Raw genomic sequence first — 21,684 nt, 5'->3', positions numbered from 1 at the left:
GCCAAGCGATTCGGTGCGGTCGTTTTTCGCGGCGACTTGGGCCGGGCTCCCGTTTTCATTTTTGGGTCGGGTCTTGTGACCAAACGGCCCAGTATGATCCAAGCAAGCCTGCCTCTTTATTTTTCTTGCCCTTCCTCCTCCCACTTCGCCGCCTCCGCTTCGTCTAGTGCCGCCTGCTTTTTCCACGAGCTGGGGTTTTAGCGGCGCGGAGAGGAGGGGCAAGAGGGAGAGAGAGAGGAGGACGACGGGGAAGGGAAGATGAGCCGGAGTCTGGGAATCCCGGTGAAGCTGCTCCACGAGGCGGCGGGGCACGTGGTGACGGTGGAGCTCAAGACCGGTGAGGTGTACCGGGGGTCCATGGTCGAGTGCGAGGACAACTGGAACTGCCAGCTCGAGAACATCACCTTCACCGCCAAGGTACGCTCTCTCCTCCCGCGCTACCTCCGGATCTGAGCCAGATCCCCATCGATTTCGCTTCCCCGAGTAATTCCCTTCCTTTTCGCCGATTAATCTGCAGGATGGGAAGGTGTCGCAGCTGGAGCACGTCTTCATCAGAGGAAGCAGAGTAAGGTAATTGTAAGACTCGATTTGTTTCTCGACGTAATGTTGGTTGAGTTGCAGCGGACTAATTTTTCTTCTGCGGGTGGGTTTCGCCTTTATAATGTTGCAGATTTATGATTATACCAGACATGCTCAAGAACGCTCCTATGTTCAAGCGTTTGGAAGCGAGGATTAGGGTTAGTGGCTGATTTCCTCTACTGTTTTGTGTTTTTTGCTGCGTGACAAGCTAATGGTGAGATGATGCATGATTGTTATGTTTTTGTTTTGTCTAATTTAGGGCAAAGGATCAGCTGTTGGAGTTGGCCGTGGTCGTGCGGTCGCAATGCGTGCTCGGGTAACTTCTGCTTTCCATGTTCTAACTCTATGCACGATGATTGCTTCGCCTTATTCTCTTTTTTGGCATTCACTAGATACTTAACATGATACGATAATCCTGTTTCTATAATTTCTAAAAGAAAAATACAATGTGTATGTGCGCTTGACTGTGCATTGCCTCTTCTCAAAGGCAACACAACAATTTTTGTTTGGGTGACTGTATAGAAATATCTGACGAGTAACCACTGTGAATTTAGAAAGGTAATTTTTCTGGCACACTATCCTACACGTTAAATATGAATAATACTGCAAATTCAGCTTGCTCTTGGATAGCTAGAATTCCAATAAAATATCTTCATTAGTTCTGTAATGGATTGCTGAAGCCTGTAATACTAATCTAATGGGTGTTGTAAAATATTTTTTGGGGGGTTGTGTGTGATATGGCTGGTCAAAGGCATCCCCAAATTTTTAAATGTGCAAAATGCTACTTCAGATAATTGCTATTCACTGCCACCGGATCATCATATATAAATTTCATTTTATCTTCCTTTGCCATAATTGGAGCTTAAAATGACTATAAGTAGAAATAGGAAAAAGGTGGGAATTGAAGAATTTGCTACAAAAGGGAAGATCTTGGTGCAGTTGCATGTTGGAGAAAGGGCCCTCCCCCTTTTTGGAGAAACGGAAAAAAGTATCTAAATTATGTGGGTTGAACAGTGTTTATTTCTTATCGCGGTTACTGTTAACGTATTATGGCTGTGGAAAAATTTGTTGTTTCTGTTATGTTTGTTGGCCACCACCTGCTTTATGCATTGCTCTTGTTGATCAACAAGTCTTTTCTCTAAATTCAGAGGTTGCCCATTAGGATCCGATGGTACCCTAATACTAATATTGTTTCATTTTCCTAAAAATTAATGGCATCCCTTGTCATGTATAGTCATGTTTTATGAAAGCATCTGTTTAGCAAAAATTTTCGTCACCATGAACTGTTCTGCTCTGTGATACAATTGTAATAAACAAGCAGTGTAGCTATGAGCCCATGTATGTTTTGTTGATGTACCTTAATTTGATAGTTCTGTTATGTTCACTCTGAAATACATAGAGATGTGATCTGTGTTGTATGATTGTTGGTTTGCTTTTGATATTACGATGGTGATCTGTGTGGTAGAACAGATTAATCATTACCGAACCAATGTTGTTGATCTTAATTCATTGGATTTGCTGCTCTTTATGATAGAGGCCTAGTTGCACAGAATTTGTGGGATAAGTTTGTCTATTTGCATATGGAGGAATTGGATGAAGTGCCTAGGGTCAGTGCAATAGGAAAAAAAGCTTGTTATCTAATTAAAGCAAAGTGTTGAGTGTTAAGATTTTCTTATTAGAACTTTAGATGGGGTTATCAATGGTTTGCAGTGAGGATGGGAACAGTATAAACTGGTAAGGGTGCATGGCATTTATGTTTCTGGTCATATCATAGTCCTTCACTTTAGCTGGTACCGCGAGGCAAAATGAACCGTGGAGGGGTTTTCTTTTCTGCTCTTTTGAACAACAAAACAAATGTAATGTGGACTGGACGAATTGAACATGTTCAAATATACAAATTAGGAGAGGCTTTATATCAATATTGACCCTTTCCGTGGCTAGCTTCAGCCTTGTTTTTTTTTCATATCTACATCTTTAGCTGGAGCTGTAGAATGTAGATCTGGTCAGGTGGGAGGGAGTGATTGGGTGGTGGTGGGTCACATCTTTCAGTTCCTTTTAACTTGTAAGATAAGATTCTTTTGATCTTCAAACATGTTTGAAAAATCTCCACTGGCCTGAACATTGTGTCATCATGGCCGACAAGTTCAGCTCCTGGTTGAATTGCTGTCGCAGGATTGAAGCAATAAGCATGCATGATGCATCTTGTGAACTCTACAGAAGTTTTTTATATATATAAGTTAACTCCATACTTTATCTTATATTAAAATGAGAGAACTGAGCACATGGGATGATACTGGAATCCAAATATCTTGGTAAAATGGACTATGCAACACCTGGAAGTACCTGTAGATTACTGTGATTTGTTAGAATAAAAGGCAGAGGCTCATTCTGATCTGAATTATATTTGGAGTTGTGCATTATAATTCCTAAACTTCTTTACCTGCCAATTTGTAGGCTGCTGCTGGCCGTGGTGGTGGTCCAGTCGGGCGAGGTGGTGCACCTCCGGTGAGGAGGTAGATTTCTTCATGGCATCGCGCAGCTTTGTGGCTGAGGTTGCTGTATTCGGTATCAGTAGTTAAAAATTGCCTATGTGCCTCCTGTATGATCTATCGCTCAAGGAACGGATGTGGCTTGTTGTTAGTGCCTGTTTGATGGGTTAACGGTGGACAGAGATGGTAGCTTGAAATACAATCTGTTCGTCACCCTGTTTGAATGAATGGACCAATATGTTTGTTTATCCCGTGAAGGAATTAGCTTCTGTTTTCGTCCCGCAGCATTTGTGGTAGCTGTTTTGATTTGTCAGAATGGTAATTTTATCTGAGTATTTCTCTCGAAAAAGGTGATTCATACTCTTCATCCAATCTTGATCTGGCCCCTTCGGCATTGCTAGGACAAGTGAGACGCCCTGTGCGGCGTTATATAATGTTTAAATTCCCATTTGGTGGTGCCACTGCCACTGCAGTCGATTCCATCTTCCACGACGCGGTTTTAGGCTACGGTCGCGTCCCCTCGGTGGCTGGTGTCACTTCCACAGTTCCATTGTCGTGCGGTGCTCCAGCAAATGCTTCGAGACCTATAGGATCATCTAACGTGCCATCGGCGCCTATAGGATCATCTTCCCTAGCCTCTTCCCCTGGTAGATCATCCATACGGTGGGTACAAAGAAAAAACAGTTGCTCGTCTAATGTGTCCGCCAGAAAGTCTTAGCGCCTTCCGGACTCCATTACTTATATAATCTAACAAATGCTTGAGGGAAAAATATTTGAACATTTGACGTTTGTAGATTGGTAATTCGCCACTAAAATATTATTGTAGAAGGTGTTTTTTTCTTGACTCCCGTGAGACTAACGAAGCTCTATGTCCTTAGGTTAAGGATTACTCCCTAGTCCCAAATTATTATTCGTTTTGACTTTTCTAAATACATCACTTTTGCTATGCACCTACACATAATTATCTAGATACATAGCAAGAGTGATATATCTAGAAACGCTAAAACGAATAGTAATTTAGGATGGAGGGAGTAGAATTTAGGAAAAAATTTCTCCATGAAGATCCTCTAGCCCTGAGTATAGAGGGATGCAGTGAAGGTAGGTTAGCTGGGGGTGATGGCAAACACTTTTGTACGTGGTAGTGAAGGAATCTAATTGGGCATTACCACATAGAGAGAGGTTAGCAGAAGAGTGAGCAGTGGTGATGGATCCGTCAAAGATGGAAGGTGGGGTGGGGGGAATCATGCCATGGTTGAAAACTTACTATTGTGAAAGTGTCGAGAGAAGAAATTTTATTTGCGATTAAAAGTGAAAAAGACACCAGGATCATTGAATTAAGATTGAGCATCCTGACTCCCCGCCTCAAAAACACGTGGTAGCTACAGACAAGCTCATCAAAATCGATCGGTTTCTTTATCGTGACAACCAACTGAGGTACTGCTTGGTCCTCGTTCTCTTTCCAGGTTAATTTCATAACAACCAATTCTACTCTGCAACTAATTTCTACAACACTTTCTAAAATAGCACTATATTATTATGTTGGGACCAGATTACTGGAATACGGTGCTGTCAATATACGTGTAGTAGGGAAGACGAAACAACATGTGTGTAAATTTCACTTTATTTTTAAGAGTTAAGCTGGCAAGAGCGCTAGCATCTTTTTCGGGAATCGAACGTTGGTGGTCAGGGTGCATATTGAGGTCCTAACCAACCGAACTATTACTCTTCCTCGTTCTTTCTCCAAGTTAATTTCATAACAACCAATTATGCTCTACAACTTCTAAAAAAAATATTTTACAACACTTTCCAAATTAGCACTTATATTATTATATTGGGTCCGAAGGTGCTGCCAATATACTCCGTGAGATTTAGTCGTGTTCCTTTTTTTCCTTTCGACTCTACGCTGCTACAGTACCAAATATTTTTAATGACAAAACCGCCGCTGTGTGTGCCTGAATCCCATCTCGAACTCAGCCCGACCCCCTGGCCGTCACCTGACGCCCCCGGACCACCACACCAGCGCCGCCCCTTCGCCCTCCGACCGCGCCTGTATCCGCCTGCTTGGATATCGTACCTGGACGAAGAATAGCCGTGCGATCAAAAGAGAAGGCACACGTGGCGGTAGATCCCCTTTTCACCGATTGCACTCATCTTCTCGCCCATAATTTTCCCCAATTCCCCAATCCCTAACTTTCCCAATCCTCAAAATTTCCTCAAACTGTGCCAAAATTTTCCCCCAAATCAAAATTCACTGGCGGATCTCTCCGATCGCCACCACGGTCAGTCTGCCTCGCTCTGATAGCCCATTCAGTCCTTCGATCTGTTCTTCTCTTTTGTAAATTTTTTGTCGTGTTTGCCCAAATCGGAGCAGAGGAATTTCGTGATTCCTGTGCTACGAATGCCATGGAGAAGGAGGTGCATGAAGAGTTGAATCCACTACTTCAAACTATAGAGTTTGCTCCTTCAACATCTGATCCAAATCAGAAGCTTGATTCGGCTCAGCCTTCCGATCCCAATCAGAAACCTGGTTCGTTTTTTTGAACTATTTTTGTACGTCCTTTTTTCCAGACTCCCTGTCTATCCCAGTTCGATTTTGCCTGATATTTTCGCGCTATGACTGATTTTGATAGCGAAAAAGCCGACTCGTCAATGGGCTGCGTGGACACGCCAAGAGGAGGAGAATTTCTTCAATGCGCTGCGCCAAGTTGGAAAAGTGAGAAGCACATTCTGGATGCAATGTTCTTCTCCTATTTGCTATCTAGTCAGGGCATACTAATCGATTGATGGGGAATCCCATGTTGTTTTTCCCAGAACTTTGAGAAGATTACACACCGTGTCCAGAGTAAAAACAAGGATCAGGTACTTAGTTTTCTACCAAGATGTTCTTATGACATTGCACATGATGGATTGTTTGGAAAGTTCAAGGTGAAACAGTTATTAGTTCTGTATGAACTTTCCTAAGGGTTTTTTGGGCATAGTATCCTTCAGACTTTTGGGCTTTGCAGTCTTGCACTTTGACTAGAAATGCTTCGCATTTAGAGTGCTCCTAGAGCAGCTTGAGGCATTGTTTTCCATGCTGCTTGTTGCTTGAGATCTAGGTGCGTGAGCCTTTGATAAAACTGGGCAGTGTGCAGGATTTAAAGTGGCAATTGCAATACTATTTTCTAACTCTGTTACTTCAAATGTTTAGCCTTCTCTTACGACATCACATGGCTACCTTATTGTATAAAAGTTCAGTTCCATTGTCTATGAATGTAATGTAAAATCAATGCTTTCCATGCCATACAGGTCAGGCATTACTACTATCGTCTTGTTCGGCGCATGAAGAAACTATTGGGTCCTGGATTCTCACTTGATGCAAAAAACTCCAAGGATACCATTGCTGCTATGCTCCGTTGGTAATTGAATATATCTTACGATATGCAAATTGTCTGAGAAAATATAGTTCATACTTGGTCTTATTTATACAGCATAGGAGCAAAAAACTAGCAGTTACTTTGTAATGTTTCCTGAGCTCTCTCTTTGACATATGCTATTTGTAGGACTTCAGATTTATCATCTTCCTAGTACAAAATACGTTGGTAGGTTGTAGGCTCGTAGCTAGCCAGCTATAATATCTGAGGCTGGGACAACCAGTAATTATAATTCTGTTATGTAGTAGATATCCTGTTATACTTACTGGTCTGTTATGCACCTTTCTGTCAGATCCGTTTAGTTAAAATGGTATTCTCTTGACTTTGAAGTGCTTGCCTTACTCCTGTGTTACATGGACGATCTAAATTCAATTTGTAGTAGTAGTCGCAGCTTCATAATGATTCTGCAAATCTTCCACATAATTTCTTTCAGGTTGAGCCAACATGTGTTATGGTCATTCATTCTATTGAAAGGTGCTCTGTTCCAAAACCGTAGATGAGGTTTTTATCTCATACGGCTCTCATTCAAAGAACCTTTTCTTAATAATGAAAGTTTCACCGGCTAAGGATGTGCTTGTTTGACTGTTGGTCGGAACAGAATTATGGGAGGTAGAGGGAGTTAAATTTGTTATTCACATGTGAATTATCTGAATTGTCTGTTGTTGATATTCATTTCCTTTTCATTTGACCTTGCACTATTTCTTTTACATCGCGTGGAAAATCCTCAGATATGAGCTGATTTTGATGCAGGTGGTCTCTGCTCGAAAAATTTAGCTGCAGTGCATCAAAGCTACATCTGAAGCCTCGGAGATTCAAAACATTTGTAGAAGCATTGGTGCGTTACTTTGCCCCCATGTTTTTTTTCCTTTCAGTATAAACACGTCTTCAGTTTGTTTCTTCTTTCTGATGCAGTATGTCTCTTTTTTTATATAGGGAAATCAACTGCTAAAGGACAGAAATAAGTCCAGAAGAAAGTGCCCACGAGTGGATATGTGTGTATCTTCTCCATCTCCAATTGTTGGCAAGACTCCTGGGAATGAGGCTTTCCCTCTAAAATTTTTGCCAGTTGATGCTCAAAATGGTAGCAGAGTTGCATCTCCTAAAGGGGCTTTTTTCAAGCGGATGGCGGAAACAAATTCTAGCAAGTCAGGAGCAACTAAAGGAGATCTCTCCGCCACAAGAACTGTGAAACAAAAAAGGAGGGCAGGTGGGCACTTCTTCTCTTTTCTTTTGATATGACTTAGCCTTACTCATCTTTTGTCACTGCTTTGAGTTTTGACAAAATCTTTGATGGTCAAATTATTATGTAGAGGAGCTCTCTATGGTTGAACCTTTGTTGCATTAATGTGGATAGCTGGTGATTTGTTTCAGGTGGTGTTGTTGCATCCGCTGCATACAAAAAATGGGAGAGAGCAGCCATGGCTGGTGTTTCATTAGTTGCTGATGCAGCTGAGGAGCTTGAGCGCAACACTATTAACCCTGGCATGTTATGTAATGTTGATGCTAGAACGCTGACTTCTTCATCAGACAAACTTTCTACTGTTGATGGTATTGCTCCTAGCAGTTTCATTTTTGTTCTTGTAATCACTGAACTTTGTTTCACACCCTCCTTGAAGTTAACAGTAGCAGATGCAGGTTTCTATCGTCTTGATGTGTTTATTCTGCATTGGCAGGCATCAGCACAAACCATATGAAGGAAGCAGACTCACAAGCACCTGCAAAGCTGAAGCTGCAGTTATTTCCAATAAATGAAGCTACACGGAAGGCATTGGAAAAGGTAAATCATGGTCTCTTGTTACTAGCAAAGCACATATGAATCACATTTTCCCTCCGTCAGCTGTATTGAACTTGTCAATCAACTGGTGAATTATTGGCCGAGCACTCGGGTCTCTGTAGTCAAATTCATGCATGTTATAGATGAAAGATGATGAATGGATAGCCTGATTAGTGCCATCTACATTTTGAACAAACCTTTCTTTATGGTTGGTGTGGGTTTTGAGATATCCTGTGCAGTTCTCTAATTTGTGAGCATATTGGATATGTCATGACTGCCTTGTCAACTCTTAACAGGATGAACACAATCCACATCTGGAGCTCACACTAAGCTCTAGGAAGAAGATATCATCTGTGTTAGAACATCTGAACCGTAAATGGGGTAATTCAAACATTGCATCTGGAGAGCTTATTCTTTTTCCATATTGTGCTCACCAAGAGGATTTAGCTACATATCAGAGGTGGACAACAAGAGATACTGTTGCAGTAGCTGACGTGTTTCTTTCTGTGAATAGCCCTTCTGTTTTCCGTTTAAGGTATATAATTTCTCTGATGATAGAAAATCACAATCTGTTATATCACTAGTAGACGCTTGTAGATTGCTAATTGTTGTGTCAACCTTTTGTTGTTAAGGTATGGTTGGTTTTCTCTTGTTGAGCTTGAAGCAGGAGTAAGTGAAATATCTTTAACCCATTTTGAGAACTGCATGATGCCGGAAGACATCCAGGTCAAATCGCCCTCAGGAGATAAGTCTTGTGTGCAAAAGGATGACGCTTTGCTCAGTAGTAATATTCATGAGCAATATCCTTGTAGTTCAATAGATCAGTCAGCACTGTTGCATATTACACCATCTAGCACAGGCAAGATCACTGAGCTTCCAGAGCAGACACCCTCTCAGTTTGGCAGCCAGAAGCAAGTGCGGGTTCCTGTAACTCAAGCTTTTGAGGTTCTATTTTCTGTCTCTTGCATGCTTCTGTAAAGTGACATTAAAATGTTTCTATGGGCGAGATCTTCCTTTCCCTAATAATATATTATCATTTATATTTCAGGATGATCAAGGAATGAATTGTGCTGCAATATCCGAAGGAGAGTGGGCAGATACCCTTACTGATATCAGTGTTGGGTATTTACTGACTGAAGCATCCAAGGGCACTCATTTGGATTGCATAGGAACTTCTAGTGTCAAAAATGCTTTGCTCCTTGAGAATCCATGCAGCTATGACTCGTTTGATGCTGCCGTTGCTCTTCATGTTTCTCGTTTTCAAGCATCAGAGCAGCCGGCCCATACTCCCCATTCAACCATCTGGGGAGGAGAAGAAACATGTGATGAGTTCAGTTTTAATTTGTCAGCCTCCAGGAAGCAAGAAGGCTCAAACACTCCTTCCAGCAGCTCTCCTGATACTGACAATGAAGTTCATCCATTAAACTCGGAAGGGTTTCAAGGTTTTCTTCAGGTCTGCCGACATCTTTGGTCTCTCCTAGAAGTAAAGCAAGTTTATACATTCTGACCTTGTTTATTCATATATTATTTAATGGAATAGGACTTGACTGGAGGAGAGGCTGCTGCTGATAATCCTTGTAATGATGATGGCAAAGATAGAGAGGAGTTTTGTGCTAAATCGCCACCTCGAAATGATGACACTAATGACTTGAAGGATCAGTCTCTAGCTGACATATATTGGGTACTAGAAGAAATCCTAGCTTTCTTTTATATTGTCCTTATATGAGCTAAGCTTACATTTTCTTTTTTTGGCAGCCTGATTCACTTGGACCACTGGACTTGGACATACCATCTTCGAGATATCAAGCTGATGACTTAATCATAGGGGACAGTCAAAATAGTTGGAATCGGATGATGGCAAATAGTCTGGATGCATTTCGGAACCTGTCGTTCTTCTCCTCCGTGGATAAGAACGACTCGATTCCATCAATCATGTAGGAGTGGAGGTGTTAGGGTTCCATCACAACTTGCTGCGTTGGTCAGGAAGGAACCGCCGATGCAGCATTTCGCTGAAGAGGGAGCTTTATATTGTCCAAGTGAGCTATTCGGTGCTGATCCAAGTATCCAACAGATGCGGACTCGCTGCATTCGAGATGGACGCATGTTGTTGTAAGATAATATAAGGGATGTGCTAACCTGTTTGCCATGTAAATTGTGGTGTACTTGTACAAAAAGCACATACAAGCGCTTGGTTACAGTAATAAAGCTTCTCCGACAGTGTATAAGATCAATGTGTTACATGACCGCCAAATGGATGCGCAGTTCTTCGTTCTTCATTGGCTATGTACTGTGCACCAATTGATTATCCGCTTTTCCTTGGAGAGCTTAGCTGAATGCAGCCATTAATAATGAAACTTAGGGTTTTTTTTTTTGCGTTAGTTTAACACTTCTAGAGTTGAACACTATTGGGCTGTTAAACATACGATGCGCGCGCAGAATTTTCCAGATGAGCAGTGAAATGTTATTTGGGCTTATTGGGCCGCTTGCTGGGCCGAGCGACCTATAAGCTTTCTGCCTGCCTTTTCCACAGGAGTTATATAGGAGGCCCCTATAAACCCTTCCTTCCCCTCCACTCACCCCGCCTCCCTCGAAAACCCTAGTTCCTCCCCTGCGGCGCCGCCTCCTCCTTCGCTCGCTCTCGCCTCGAAATCTCGAACATGGTAGGCTCCCCCTACAATCTTATCTCTAATCCCCATCTCCTGTCCGTCGAATCGAATCCGCCTGCCGCTGCCGCCCTCTAATCGCCGGTGGATTCTGTTTTTCTTGCAGAGCCAGGAGGCGGTGAACCCGAAGGCGTACCCGCTGGCGGACGCGCAGCTGACGATTAATATCCTCGAGATCATCCAGCAGGCCGCCAACTACAAGCAGCTCAAGAAGGGCGCCAACGAAGGTATCTTACCAGTCCCTTCCCCACGTTTTCTGCGCTGTGCTCTGTTAATTTTGGGGCGTTTGGCTTAAATTTGTGTCTTCGTGTGTTTGCTCCCAGCGACGAAGACCCTGAACAGGGGGATATCGGAGTTCGTGGTGATGGCGGCGGACACTGAGCCGCTCGAGATCCTTCTCCACCTCCCCTTGCTAGCTGAGGATAAGGTAACGATTTGCTTTCCCCCCTTTTGTTCGGTATCACGTATATTTTGCACTAGTGCTGTGTGATTAACTGATTATTATTTGTCCGGTGTAAGTGATCACTGTACCTTGTTTCAATTTGATAGTTATTTCCCCTTTGTTGCAAGGGTGTAGTTCGATTGGATTGTCATCTGTATGCTATGTTTGTTGTGAATATGTGATGTGGTAGGTGCTTATTAGCCTGTTTATGTTGCAAGCAGCTGGAGTTTGCTGGCCTGCCCTTATTTACCACAGTTAAAGCCTGAATTAGCTGAATTTTGAGGATGAGCTGGTGCTTTGGTTTTAATGCTTATGTGAGTTCCGGATGTTAGATGGATTCTTATATGCTTTAATCAAATTGGAGCCGGCTATTTTGGTGCTTTGGTTTAACTGCTTATATCGATGCCTGTATTTAACTGCTTATATGGATGCTGGTAGTCAGTTCGTACTTCTGTTGGACATTCTTTGTCGTCTAGTCTGTCCAAAAAGTATTTACTTTAACTGTGTTTTGCTAGTTGATTGTCCGCAACCTTCTTTAAATGGTATAAATGGGTTTATTTGGTGGCGCAAGGGCCCTGTAGTGATAATTCAACCTTGCAGTGCACGCTAGCTTATTTAGTTGCACATGTTTTATGCACTTTATTGGTTTATCCTGCTTGACGACTTGTATAAATAACTTCTGTTTGCCAGCTGAAAGTGCCATATGGCCAATCACCTTGGTTAATTCATTTTGTCCTATGCTATGTGCAGAACGTGCCATATGTGTTTGTTCCATCAAAGCAAGCTCTTGGTCGTGCTTGTGGTGTGACAAGGCCGGTTATTGCTTGCTCGGTGACCAGCAATGAGGGTAGCCAGTTGAAACAGCCAATTCAGAGTCTCAAGGTACTTGATATTCTGTAATGCTTGAAATTTATTTACCCATATCATGACTTTGTAATATTTATTTGTTATCTGCTTAATAGTCACTATATTAAGTTATCTTATATGCACATCTCAGTAGGTTAATCCAATTTAATGATTTGCAGGACTCTATTGAGAAGCTTCTCATCTGATTTACCAAAGACCTTTCAGTGTGATGGGCCTCAGCGACACATTTTTCAGAGGCTTGGACTGGTGATGGTGTCTTGTTTACTAGATTTTGTGCTTTCCGAACTATGTTTGAAGACTGTTAAGTCGATCATACTTGAATTTTGCTGCGTTATCTTATATTCGTGACTGCCATGTAATTCTCAAGACGTCTGTATCGTGGTGGCCGGTTTCTTTCTAGATCCCGACCATTGTTGTAACAGTTTATGACTATGGGGTTCGAGAATTGATAATTTGGCTGGTTGCAACTTCATGTGACCACTTGCAGCAGAAAAGGATCATTTGTGTGTGTTGCGCAGGTGAAGTCCTTTTGGTGCCTAAGATTAGAGCGCGTATTTCTTATTGCATTGTGGATTCATTGTTTTGCCTAGTTCTGCGTAGTCAGGTTTTACTTTGTCATCTACAGTTAATTCTGTTGAAGATGTTGGCAACTTATATTCTGCCGAAAACAAGGTTGAAATGTTGACTGACCTGGTCGTTTCGTTGCTTGATTATTGCATATAGTTTTCGTGGCTGCCCGTCACTGTTTTGCTTGGCTTGGCAATCTCGCTCCGCTTGGGAAGACAACATGTTTGCCAGCGCTGGTGATCCAAATCGATCCACCCCGTCGGTTGATTGCTCTGATGCCGCATCTGTAATTCGTTTGAGGCTTGAGCCGACACAGCTGAAAATCTCTGCCTTCTGATGATACGCGAAATATACGAGCCACTCGAGGTCTCGAGCAGAATTCCGCGCCGCCGCGCGAAGTGTTCCGCTCGGCACCGCAGATCTGCTTGGACGCGCCTTCTCCCTCAGTCCCTCTCGCGCGTCGCTCCCTCCTCCGCGCCCCCGGGCTGGGCTGGCAACGCGAAAGCCGCGACCCACGTGCCGCCGGCCCGTGATCGCGGGTGGCCGACGCTTCTAGGTCGGTTCCGCGCCGTGGGCCCCACCGGACACCGCAACACGTTTCGTGCGCCCCGGGACAACCCGACTCCAGCCTCCTCCTGCAAAGCGGGACCCACCTCCCCCAGCCAATCAGGGACCGCCGCTTAAGCTGGCCTCACCCGCGACGCGGAGCAGCATCGCACGGTCCCTCACGGCACCTTGCGGCGTTTCCTTTCACTGACAAGCCACCCCACCAAGCTTGTGGGCCAATCTGTCAGTGACTCTGTCCAGACAAGGAGCGCGTAACCGAGTCGGACGCGCTAGTTCCCCGCACGACTCGGGCTCCTCTCCCCCGGCTTTAAATAGCGGCCTACCCCCTCTCCATCGAAGAGACTCTTTGTTTCCTTCTCCCGCAGCCCTAGAAGTTTTTCCCCTCTCTATCCTCCGTAGCGAAACCCTAGCCGCCACGCCAAAACCAAATCCCGCCGCGCCCGAAATTTCCCGGCTCCCGGCGGGCTACTCGCCGCGAATCGATCGATTTCGAGCGATTCGCGGTCGATTAGGCCGGCCCCGCCGCCAATCCTTGTGATCTCTCGGCGGGGTAGAGCGCGGTCGCCCGTCGGCCATGTCGAGGTGCTTCCCCTACCCGCCGCCGGGGTACGTGCGAAACCCCGTGGCCGTTGCCGAGGCGGAGACGACCGCTAAGGTTTGTTGAACCATCGGATTTACACACGCACGTGCCGGATCGTTTGTTCTTGCCTGTTGGTTTTGATCAGATCTGTGGGTAGTGCGTGTGTGATTTGGGGATCGCACGTGCCGGGAAGCTAACCCTTGCGGCGGAGGGAAGTCTCCGAATCTCGTGTAGCTTAGCTGCGCGAGGTCTTTCAGGTCGATTGGGAATTTTAAGTGGCATGACCGCTTGTTGAGATTGGTTAACTCCGAGTTTTCAAATCTTGGTTGCATGATAACATTGGAATTGAAACAAGACTAGAATAAAAAATTGATTGAACTGTTGCGTGTTTCTTGTGTACATGTAAACTCCCCTCAAATAGCTTGGGGAGGCAAGGAGAGATCCTGCCAGATTTGGTAAATGCCCAATTTGGTGGTTGGACCATAATATTTTTTGAAGGATAGTTATGTTGTCAACCATGAAGTCTTTCCGAGACCAGCAATTATTTTTGCTGTTCAAAATCTTCTTTGGAAAATGTTGCCTATGTAGTAATCTTTGGTATTTTCATACCAATTGAATTTAATACATTCATTGTAGAATTTCATATTGTATCCACGGCAGTGGCATTAGCATTGTATCCTATGTTATATTTGAATTGAACTTTGTAATTGATCTTGTTCACGTTTTTGCTAATTTGAACTGAGAATTGTGCACCGGATTACCCCTTTTTTCTGATCATTTTGAGCGTATTTTTAACTGTGCTGCTGAGAGGTCAGTCCATTTGGGCTTTCTTATTTTATGATATGTGCCAGTCCTGTGCATTTTGTGTTGATTATAGGATTTAATTGTTACCATATGATGCCTATATAATGTGGGGTCCTGAATTCTTTGCTTTGTTTTGTTCTTTGTATATTAGCAACTAACTGAGTTTGGTTGATTGTGTTCATTTTTAGTCTTCTGTTCTATATAGAATTTGCAGTATTGCAGGTCTTAACTGTTGTCCAGAAAGGAGTGTGTTGTAACAATTACAATTTTGTGGCTAACTGTGTAATGAACGTTCTAATGATAACTGAACAAATCTTTGTGAAGCATCCATGTCTGAACTGTAATTTGTAGCACTGGTGTGCAAATGCTACATTTGTTTCTTGTTGTGTGCTTGTGTAAGTATCGAAATACATTATGATATTGCCAAAATGCTGCATTGCATTCCCATCGTCCGTTCTAAATCAGAACTGACGATTACTCTGGTCGCTGAAGCTCCAGAAAGAAAGGGAAAAGGCCGAAAAGAAGAAAGAGAAACGGAGTGACAAGAAAGCTCTCCTGCATGGTGAGACGTCTAAGCATTCAAAGCACAGCCATAAGAAGAGAAAGCATGAAGATGTCAGCACTGTTGGTAAGGAGACCAAAAAGGTTTCCAGTGAATCAGTTGAGCAGTTGGAGAAGAGTGGACTCTCAGAGGAGCTTGGTGCTCCTTGTTTTATACAAACAGTGCGTGATTCTCCTGAGAGCTCGCAGGACAGCAGCAAGAGAAGAAAGGTTGTGCTGCCCAGTCCTAGCCAAGCTAAGAATGGTGAGGCCATCTTCCTGTTCCTTTTTTTTTTGGAAACTATACTTGTTTCAGGATTTTATTCATCCTAAACTTCTTATTTACAGGTAACGTTGTGCGCATCAAGATTAAAAGTAATCAAGATTCTCAAGCAGCTGTATTGGAGAAACCAAGGGTTCCTGAGCCACCATCGGTCCAACAAATGAGATCAAGTTCCCTGTTGAGCAAGCAAAATTCAATCCAGCATCACAATAAAGTAAATGGGAGATCTGCAGCTGCACAGCAAAGGATCAATGGCGATTCTCAAGCAGTACAAAAACGATCAGTTACAGAACCCCCTGCAAAGGTCATGCAGAGAGTTGTACAGCAGCCGGCAGTGAAGATCACGCAGCCGGTTGATCCCCAGTTATCTGTGAAGGCAGCAGTTGGAAGATCTGACCTCCTACCTCCGAAGTCTTCGGGAATCGTTGACCCTTTACCTGCGAGATCTGTGGGAAGGTCTGATCCTCAACCGGTCAAGATGACGCAGAGAGTTCAACATCCACCTGCCAAGATTTTGCAGAAAGATCTTCAGTTGCCATCTGAGGATATTCAAAGAAAAAGCTATGCGGTTAGTACAAAGGTGGCACCGAAGGAATTCAGGTCTCCAGCCGTTGGACTGCCAGAAGCCCCACGGCTTCCCCTTCTGCAAAAACCCAAGGACTTGTCTGTCCTTAAGCAGCAACAGGTGCCAGTCGCCTCTTTGCCCAAAGAAGAGCCTTGCACCTCTGGAAGGAATGCAGAATCTGCTCCAGTTCAGGAGCCGAAGCTGTCCCGGTCCGATCGAAAGAAAATCCGCAAGGCTGAAAAAAAAGAGAAGAAGTACAGAGATCTGTTTGTTACCTGGAATCCGGTTTCGGTAGAGATGGGATGTTCAGATCTTGGTGAGCAAGACTGGCTGCTTGGCAGTACAAGGAACACTGATGCCAGCATGACCTGCAGAGCAAGTGATTGTTCAGTACCGTTCCAATCGATGGAGCAGCAGCCTTCGTTGCAACCCAGGGCAACTCTTTTGCCAGACCTCCATATCTACCAGTTGCCATATGTTGTCCCATTTTAAACGTCTGGTGAGGTAGATGAGAAGTAGAAGAGATTTGGGAGAGAGCTGTGTGGATGTGGGAGATAATGGTTCCCTGCCGCAGTTTTCCAGCTCTGTTCCAGAGTGTTTCTTCGTTTCAGGACAGTTATGTTATGGCAAACTTACTGTAATGTTGTTGAATTCTTTTTCTCATTTATGTAAGCAGTTGAACTGCAAGTGACTTATTTCTTGGCAGTTACTGTTGTATGACACGATGTATCTGTTCTATCCACAATCTCCAGTATTTAACATTGATTCTGACATTTTCGCCTCTTTCTGTTAGTGAAATAACCCCTGTAGGTTTCACAAAGGTACACTCTTTTCCTTTCGTTTTCTCGTGATGCTTTACTGTTATCATGTATGATCTGAAGCTTCCAGAAAGCTTGTTGTTGCCGAAAATGTGGCTCTGATGATTCTGTACTGTACACGGTCCCGGTAACAAAACCAAACGACAAACAAGAGAGATACCGGGGGGGGGAAACGAAAAAATACATGTGCACAAAATCGCAGTCGTCAATCAGTCGAAGCTGGACGATCGGCTCCACCGTTCCCGCAGGTACTCCTCCAACGGGCTGAGGCCGCTGCTGTGCTCCGTGCTAGAGATGGACTCCGAGTCCTCCACGTCCAGCAGCGCGAGGCCCAGGTGCGACCTCACGTTCGCCGCCGGGTACGCCTCGTCGTCCAGGCAGTCCAGCTCCGCGGCGCCGCCCTGGTCGGCGATGCTCGCCGTGCTCTCGCCTCGTAGTATGCTCAGTATCTGCACGTCACAGCCAACTGGTCAGTGAAATGCAGAGTAGAAATGCATATCGCACGAGCCGAGCTGAAGCTGACCTGCGATATCGGCGGCCTGAGTCGAGCCGACCTCCGGATGCAGAGGCACGCTGCCGTGGCCATCCGCCTCATCTCCGCCTCGTCGTGCTCCACGTCCAGCGTCGGGTCCAGCAGGTCCGAGATGTCGCCGCTGCTAAGCACCGGAGTCGCCTGTCGCGCCAAGAAAACGGCGGCAAATTGTTACGCCTCGTGCGTGTGATGCAACGAGAGATACGAGCGTTCGGTGGATTAGCAGGAAGGTCATCTTACCCACATGACGAGGCTCTCCTGGCCCTTGGGGGACGACCCGTCGCCGCTGATGGGCTTCCGCCCGGACAGGAGCTCCAGCAGCACGACGCCGAACGCGTACACGTCCACCTTGTCGGTCACCTTCCCGTACATGAAGTACTCCGGCGCCAGGTACCTGCCGCGCACAGGGAACAAAAAAAAACCTTCAATTCGGTGGGGACGAAGACGAACCACACACCACCGTGCACCGAGCCAAAGCTTGGAGATGTACGGTACCCGAACGTGCCGACGACGTCGCTGTGCGTCAGGGAGGTCGGATTCGTCGGCGCCCAGATTGCAAGCCCGAAATCCGAAAGCTGCCGCGACGGGGAGTTCAGGGTTCGCGATCGTCAGTAAGTCCAAACGAAAACCTTCGCTACGATCCCATGCGAGTGTGGTGGCGTGTCGGTGTTGGCACTAACCTGGGGCTCGAACTCCTCCGTGAGGAGGATGTTGGAGGACTTGACGTCCCTGTGGATCACCGGCCGCGAGCCGCCGGAGTGCACGTAGCTCAGGGCTTCCGCGATCCCCAGCGCCGCCTTGTACCGGTTCTCCCACGACAGCGCCGGCTTTGACCTTTCCCCTGCAGGCACACCACCAGGAAGCATCATCAGACGTCAGGGAGTGAGGAATTCCTCACAACTGCTCCCACACCTTCCAACCGTTCTGAACACGACTGATTTCCTAAAAAAAAAAAACTTCTACTAATCTCCACCACGAATCGTTGCCTGCAGAATTCCCGGGTTCCTTAGAACCGAATCCACCGTACTGAGCAGAATTCCCCGGGTTCCTTAGAACCGAATCTTGGTGACTTCACATGAACACAACTAAACGTGCAAGTGTAACTGAAACGAGCTGGTTGATAATCGTACCGTGGAGGTTGTCCTCGAGGCTGCCTCGGGGGAGGTAGCTGTAGACGGAGATGAGGTTGGGTCCTTCCACGCAGACGCCGATCAGCGGGACGATCCGGTGGTGCTGGAGCTTGGTGATGATGTCCACCTCCCGGAGGAAGTCCTTGGACGCCTCCGCCGACGCCTTGGACAGCTTGATCGCCACCTGCTGCCCGCAGGCGAGGCTGCCCCTGTACACCCGGCTGTTCCCGCCGTTCCCGATCAGGTTCTCTGCGAGGAAGCCAAGAACGGGGTTGGCGACGGCCGCGAATCGTTGGATAGATAGATGATGAAAGGCGCGAGATTGACGATGAGGAACTGAAAGAACCTGCGGAGAAGTGGTTGGTGTAGTCGTAGAGCTCCTCGTAGCGGAACCACCGGCACCGCGCGCCGCCGCCGTCGAGCATTGCCTTGAGCTCCGACGCGAGGCCCGCCCCTGCGTGCGTCCCCGGGGACTCCGTCGGCGCGGTCCGCCGGGGCAGGCTCATCACCCACTGCACCACCGACTGCTTCCGCGGCTCATGGTCCTTGGCAGCGCTGGGCGCGGGGACGGCCACCGCGGCGGCGGCGGCGTGCTCGCGGCGGAGCAGCGGCCACCCGAGCCTCTGCTCTAGCGTCACGCCGCCGGAGGCCGTGGTGGCGTCGTCGAAGGACTTCGTCGCTGGTGCGGCCGCGGCCGCGTGGCCGCATCCCTCGGCGTCGAAGTCCATGGACCGCGCGCTCCGGTTCGGGTTGGGGATGATCACCTTGGGCTCCAGCCCCACGCTCGGGTGCAGCACCGTGCGCAACACCGGCTTCGGCTCTGCTCCTGCGCTCAACACCAGCTCCCCACCAAACGATTAGCGACTCGCTAACCAAGTCCCCGCAACCAACCACGCTTAATTGCTCGAATTAAGAGGCGCTTTATTATTACCAAGAGGCGGCTTGGGGGCCTCCCGGACGAAGACGGGCTTGCCGTTCTGGATGGCGACGACGGTGGTCGTCGGCGGCAGCTTCTTGGCGCAGTACTTGGCCAGGGAAGTCGACCCTCTGAGCAACCGCAACCAACCCAAAAGAAAAAAAAAAGAATTGCTAAGCAATGGTGACGGAAGAAACAGTTGGATCATACAAAGGTTGCTTCCATTCCAGCGCACTTACCCGAAGGAGTACTTCTTGTTGGCGCCAAGCACCACGACCATGGCGGCGCAGAGCTTGGCCTCCTTCACCAGCTCCTTCTGGATCGAGCTCCCCGGCGTCGCCCGCCCGACAAGAACGATCTGACACAAAAATCCCAATCAATGGTAGCATGTGAGATGAATCAGGAGCAGCATGGCACCACACAACTCCGAAGCAATCAACGCGCTGCTCATCCGGCCCATCCTGCTTTGCTTTACCTCTTTCTGGCTGCAGAGGGACTCGTACTCCGCCAGGTAGTCGTCCAGCGTCCTGATCAGCCTCAGAGTGTTCGTCCTGCACAAGTCTGCAACCAGAACCAAGAAAAATGTAAAATCTCAACCACCTTTCACTAGGATTGAAACAGAGACGAACTGCCATGCCGATCGAGTTCTTGGCAGATACCAACCTGACTTGCGGTAAATGTGCACGGCGACGACGCGGTCCCCCCTTCTCGCCGCCTTGTTGAGCGCCCACCGGAGCAGGTCCCTGCCGACGGCGTCCATGTGCAGCCCCACCAGTATGCACCGGCCGACGCCCTCCCCGTGCTCCACCGCCATGACGCCTGCTCGCCCCCCGACTCGATCGCCGTGAGGCAGCTCGCGCAGGCGCAGCTCCAGATATCAATCAGCACGAGCCGCGCTTCGCCATGGCACAGACGAAGCAGCTTGGTCAGTAACTAGCACAGCAGGCCACCGGTTAGCTCAACCACTAATCGCCGTGGACTCCGCGCTGACACAAGACGATCCCGCCCGGCGGCTGGCTGCTGGCTGGGCTATCTGCAACCAATGTCTGACCCGGAACCTCGAATAGAAAAGTGCCGAGGCGGCGGTCGTCGCCTGGCCCCTGAAAAGCGAGCGAGTTCCGTTACCAAGCGCCGCTGCCCCTCCGGCCACTCACTCGCTTCGTGGCTGAATTCGCTCAACCCAAACCGAAAGGCCTGGGACGAGGAGGAAGATACAAGCGCAAGCGGCCAGAGCGGGAACTATATCCTGGGCGCCGGGCGGGCGGAAAAGAGGCGTCGCGGCGAAGCGCGAGGGGTGGGAGGCGAGGCGAGGCGGGAGATACAGGTAACCACCTAAAATCTGATTAGCTTGTCAGGTCTCAGCTGCAGGGGCGGGTATTAAAATGGTTTCCGTCATCGCGCCACGCCGCCCGGGATCGTCGCCATCGGCTCAACCACTCCAACCACGCGCAAAAAGCACGAGGCCGGCGGCCCCCCGCGGCCGTCCCGCGGCGGGGGAGGAGGGCCGGAGGAACGGAACGGACGAAACGAACGAACGCCCGAGCCGGCCGCCGTCGCCGGTCAGCGCCGGCGAGCTAGCCAGCACGGCTGCTGGTTTTGCGTAGGCCAGTGGCAGTAGCGAACAAGGAGACGGTGACAGCGACGGGATCACTGGAAGCGTGCGGGAGCAAGGCGATGGGTGGCGGGGATGTGGCCTACGGCCTACGGGCGGAGGAACAAAAATGTGGGCAATGCCGCGAACCGCAATGGGTGGGATCGGCGATGACGCGATGGGGAAAGGTGACGGCCTGACGGGGACAACGAGAATTGGGCAAAGAACTTGGTGGAGGCTGGAGAGGCAACGAGGGGGCGTGGGAAAGCGAGCAATTGTAGACGCAGGACAGGGCGCCATCGGTGATCGGTCTGGTATGGTCCATACACACACTACAATCGCAATACGGCGAAAGGAATGGAGGACCAAAATAGTCCCCCCACATGGATGGAAAAAGAGAAGAACAAGAAGCGGAAAAGAATTTGGAGAGCGCTCTTTGGGAAAAGCAAAAGGGCATCATCAGCATCGCTAGTGAAATGTTGCGCTGGGGTCGAGGAGGATCGCACGTGGTTTTTACCTTGGGTTTCACCTTTCAACGGGAGATAGATCATGGATGGGAATTGG

The 21,684-nt window shown here is 47.4% G+C and overlaps 5 protein-coding genes across 6 annotated transcripts; 4 read left to right on the top strand and 1 right to left on the bottom strand.

The window, feature by feature from the left end:
- Positions 1-141: 141 nt before the first annotated feature.
- On the top strand, positions 142-3,316 carry LOC117838181 (small nuclear ribonucleoprotein SmD3b). The gene is made up of 5 exons (XM_034718103.2): positions 142-417; positions 518-570; positions 671-737; positions 839-895; positions 3,034-3,316. The coding sequence occupies exons 1-5, from the start codon at positions 259-261 to the stop codon at positions 3,094-3,096; spliced, it is 399 nt and encodes a 132-aa protein (XP_034573994.1). The 5' UTR covers positions 142-258; the 3' UTR covers positions 3,097-3,316.
- Positions 3,317-5,055: 1,739 nt separating this feature from the next.
- On the top strand, positions 5,056-10,486 carry LOC117838152 (TSL-kinase interacting protein 1). The gene is made up of 14 exons (XM_034718069.2): positions 5,056-5,347; positions 5,440-5,595; positions 5,699-5,781; positions 5,880-5,927; positions 6,357-6,466; positions 7,232-7,316; positions 7,415-7,688; positions 7,853-8,029; positions 8,155-8,258; positions 8,552-8,790; positions 8,888-9,200; positions 9,304-9,708; positions 9,796-9,936; positions 10,011-10,486. Exons 2-14 carry the CDS (start codon positions 5,472-5,474, stop codon positions 10,191-10,193), a joined length of 2,286 nt encoding a protein of 761 aa, XP_034573960.1. The 5' UTR covers positions 5,056-5,347; positions 5,440-5,471; the 3' UTR covers positions 10,194-10,486.
- A 274-nt stretch (positions 10,487-10,760) lies between these two features.
- LOC117838153 (uncharacterized) lies at positions 10,761-12,699 on the top strand. Its single transcript, XM_034718070.2, has 5 exons — positions 10,761-10,915; positions 11,025-11,145; positions 11,242-11,345; positions 12,111-12,242; positions 12,386-12,699. The coding sequence occupies exons 1-5, from the start codon at positions 10,913-10,915 to the stop codon at positions 12,410-12,412; spliced, it is 387 nt and encodes a 128-aa protein (XP_034573961.1). The 5' UTR covers positions 10,761-10,912; the 3' UTR covers positions 12,413-12,699.
- Positions 12,700-13,689: 990 nt separating this feature from the next.
- Positions 13,690-16,906, top strand: LOC117836649 (uncharacterized). Of its 2 annotated transcripts, none has more exons than XM_034716117.2 (3): positions 13,690-14,016; positions 15,244-15,550; positions 15,634-16,906. In XM_034716117.2, the coding sequence occupies exons 1-3, from the start codon at positions 13,936-13,938 to the stop codon at positions 16,623-16,625; spliced, it is 1,380 nt and encodes a 459-aa protein (XP_034572008.1). In that variant the 5' UTR covers positions 13,690-13,935; the 3' UTR covers positions 16,626-16,906. The 2 variants fall into 2 exon arrangements, with proteins under 2 accessions (XP_034572008.1, XP_034572007.1); XM_034716116.2 differs by having other exon boundaries at positions 15,238-15,550.
- Positions 16,907-17,002: 96 nt separating this feature from the next.
- On the bottom strand, positions 17,003-21,357 carry LOC117836648 (protein kinase STUNTED). The gene is made up of 11 exons (XM_034716115.2): positions 20,193-21,357; positions 20,005-20,090; positions 19,769-19,887; positions 19,545-19,660; positions 18,960-19,439; positions 18,614-18,862; positions 18,164-18,324; positions 17,979-18,058; positions 17,724-17,877; positions 17,475-17,624; positions 17,003-17,400 (listed from the first exon to the last, which is right to left on the bottom strand). The coding sequence occupies exons 1-11, from the start codon at positions 20,341-20,343 to the stop codon at positions 17,161-17,163; spliced, it is 1,986 nt and encodes a 661-aa protein (XP_034572006.1). The 5' UTR covers positions 20,344-21,357; the 3' UTR covers positions 17,003-17,160.
- Positions 21,358-21,684: the final 327 nt, after the last annotated feature.

The sequence above is a fragment of the Setaria viridis genome, chromosome 9 (genome assembly GCF_005286985.2).
Source record: "Setaria viridis chromosome 9, Setaria_viridis_v4.0, whole genome shotgun sequence".
NCBI classification, from domain to species: Eukaryota; Viridiplantae; Streptophyta; class Magnoliopsida; order Poales; family Poaceae; genus Setaria; species Setaria viridis.
The sequence above is the reverse complement of the archived record's forward strand: the minus strand, read 5'-3'. Positions and strand labels throughout refer to the sequence as shown.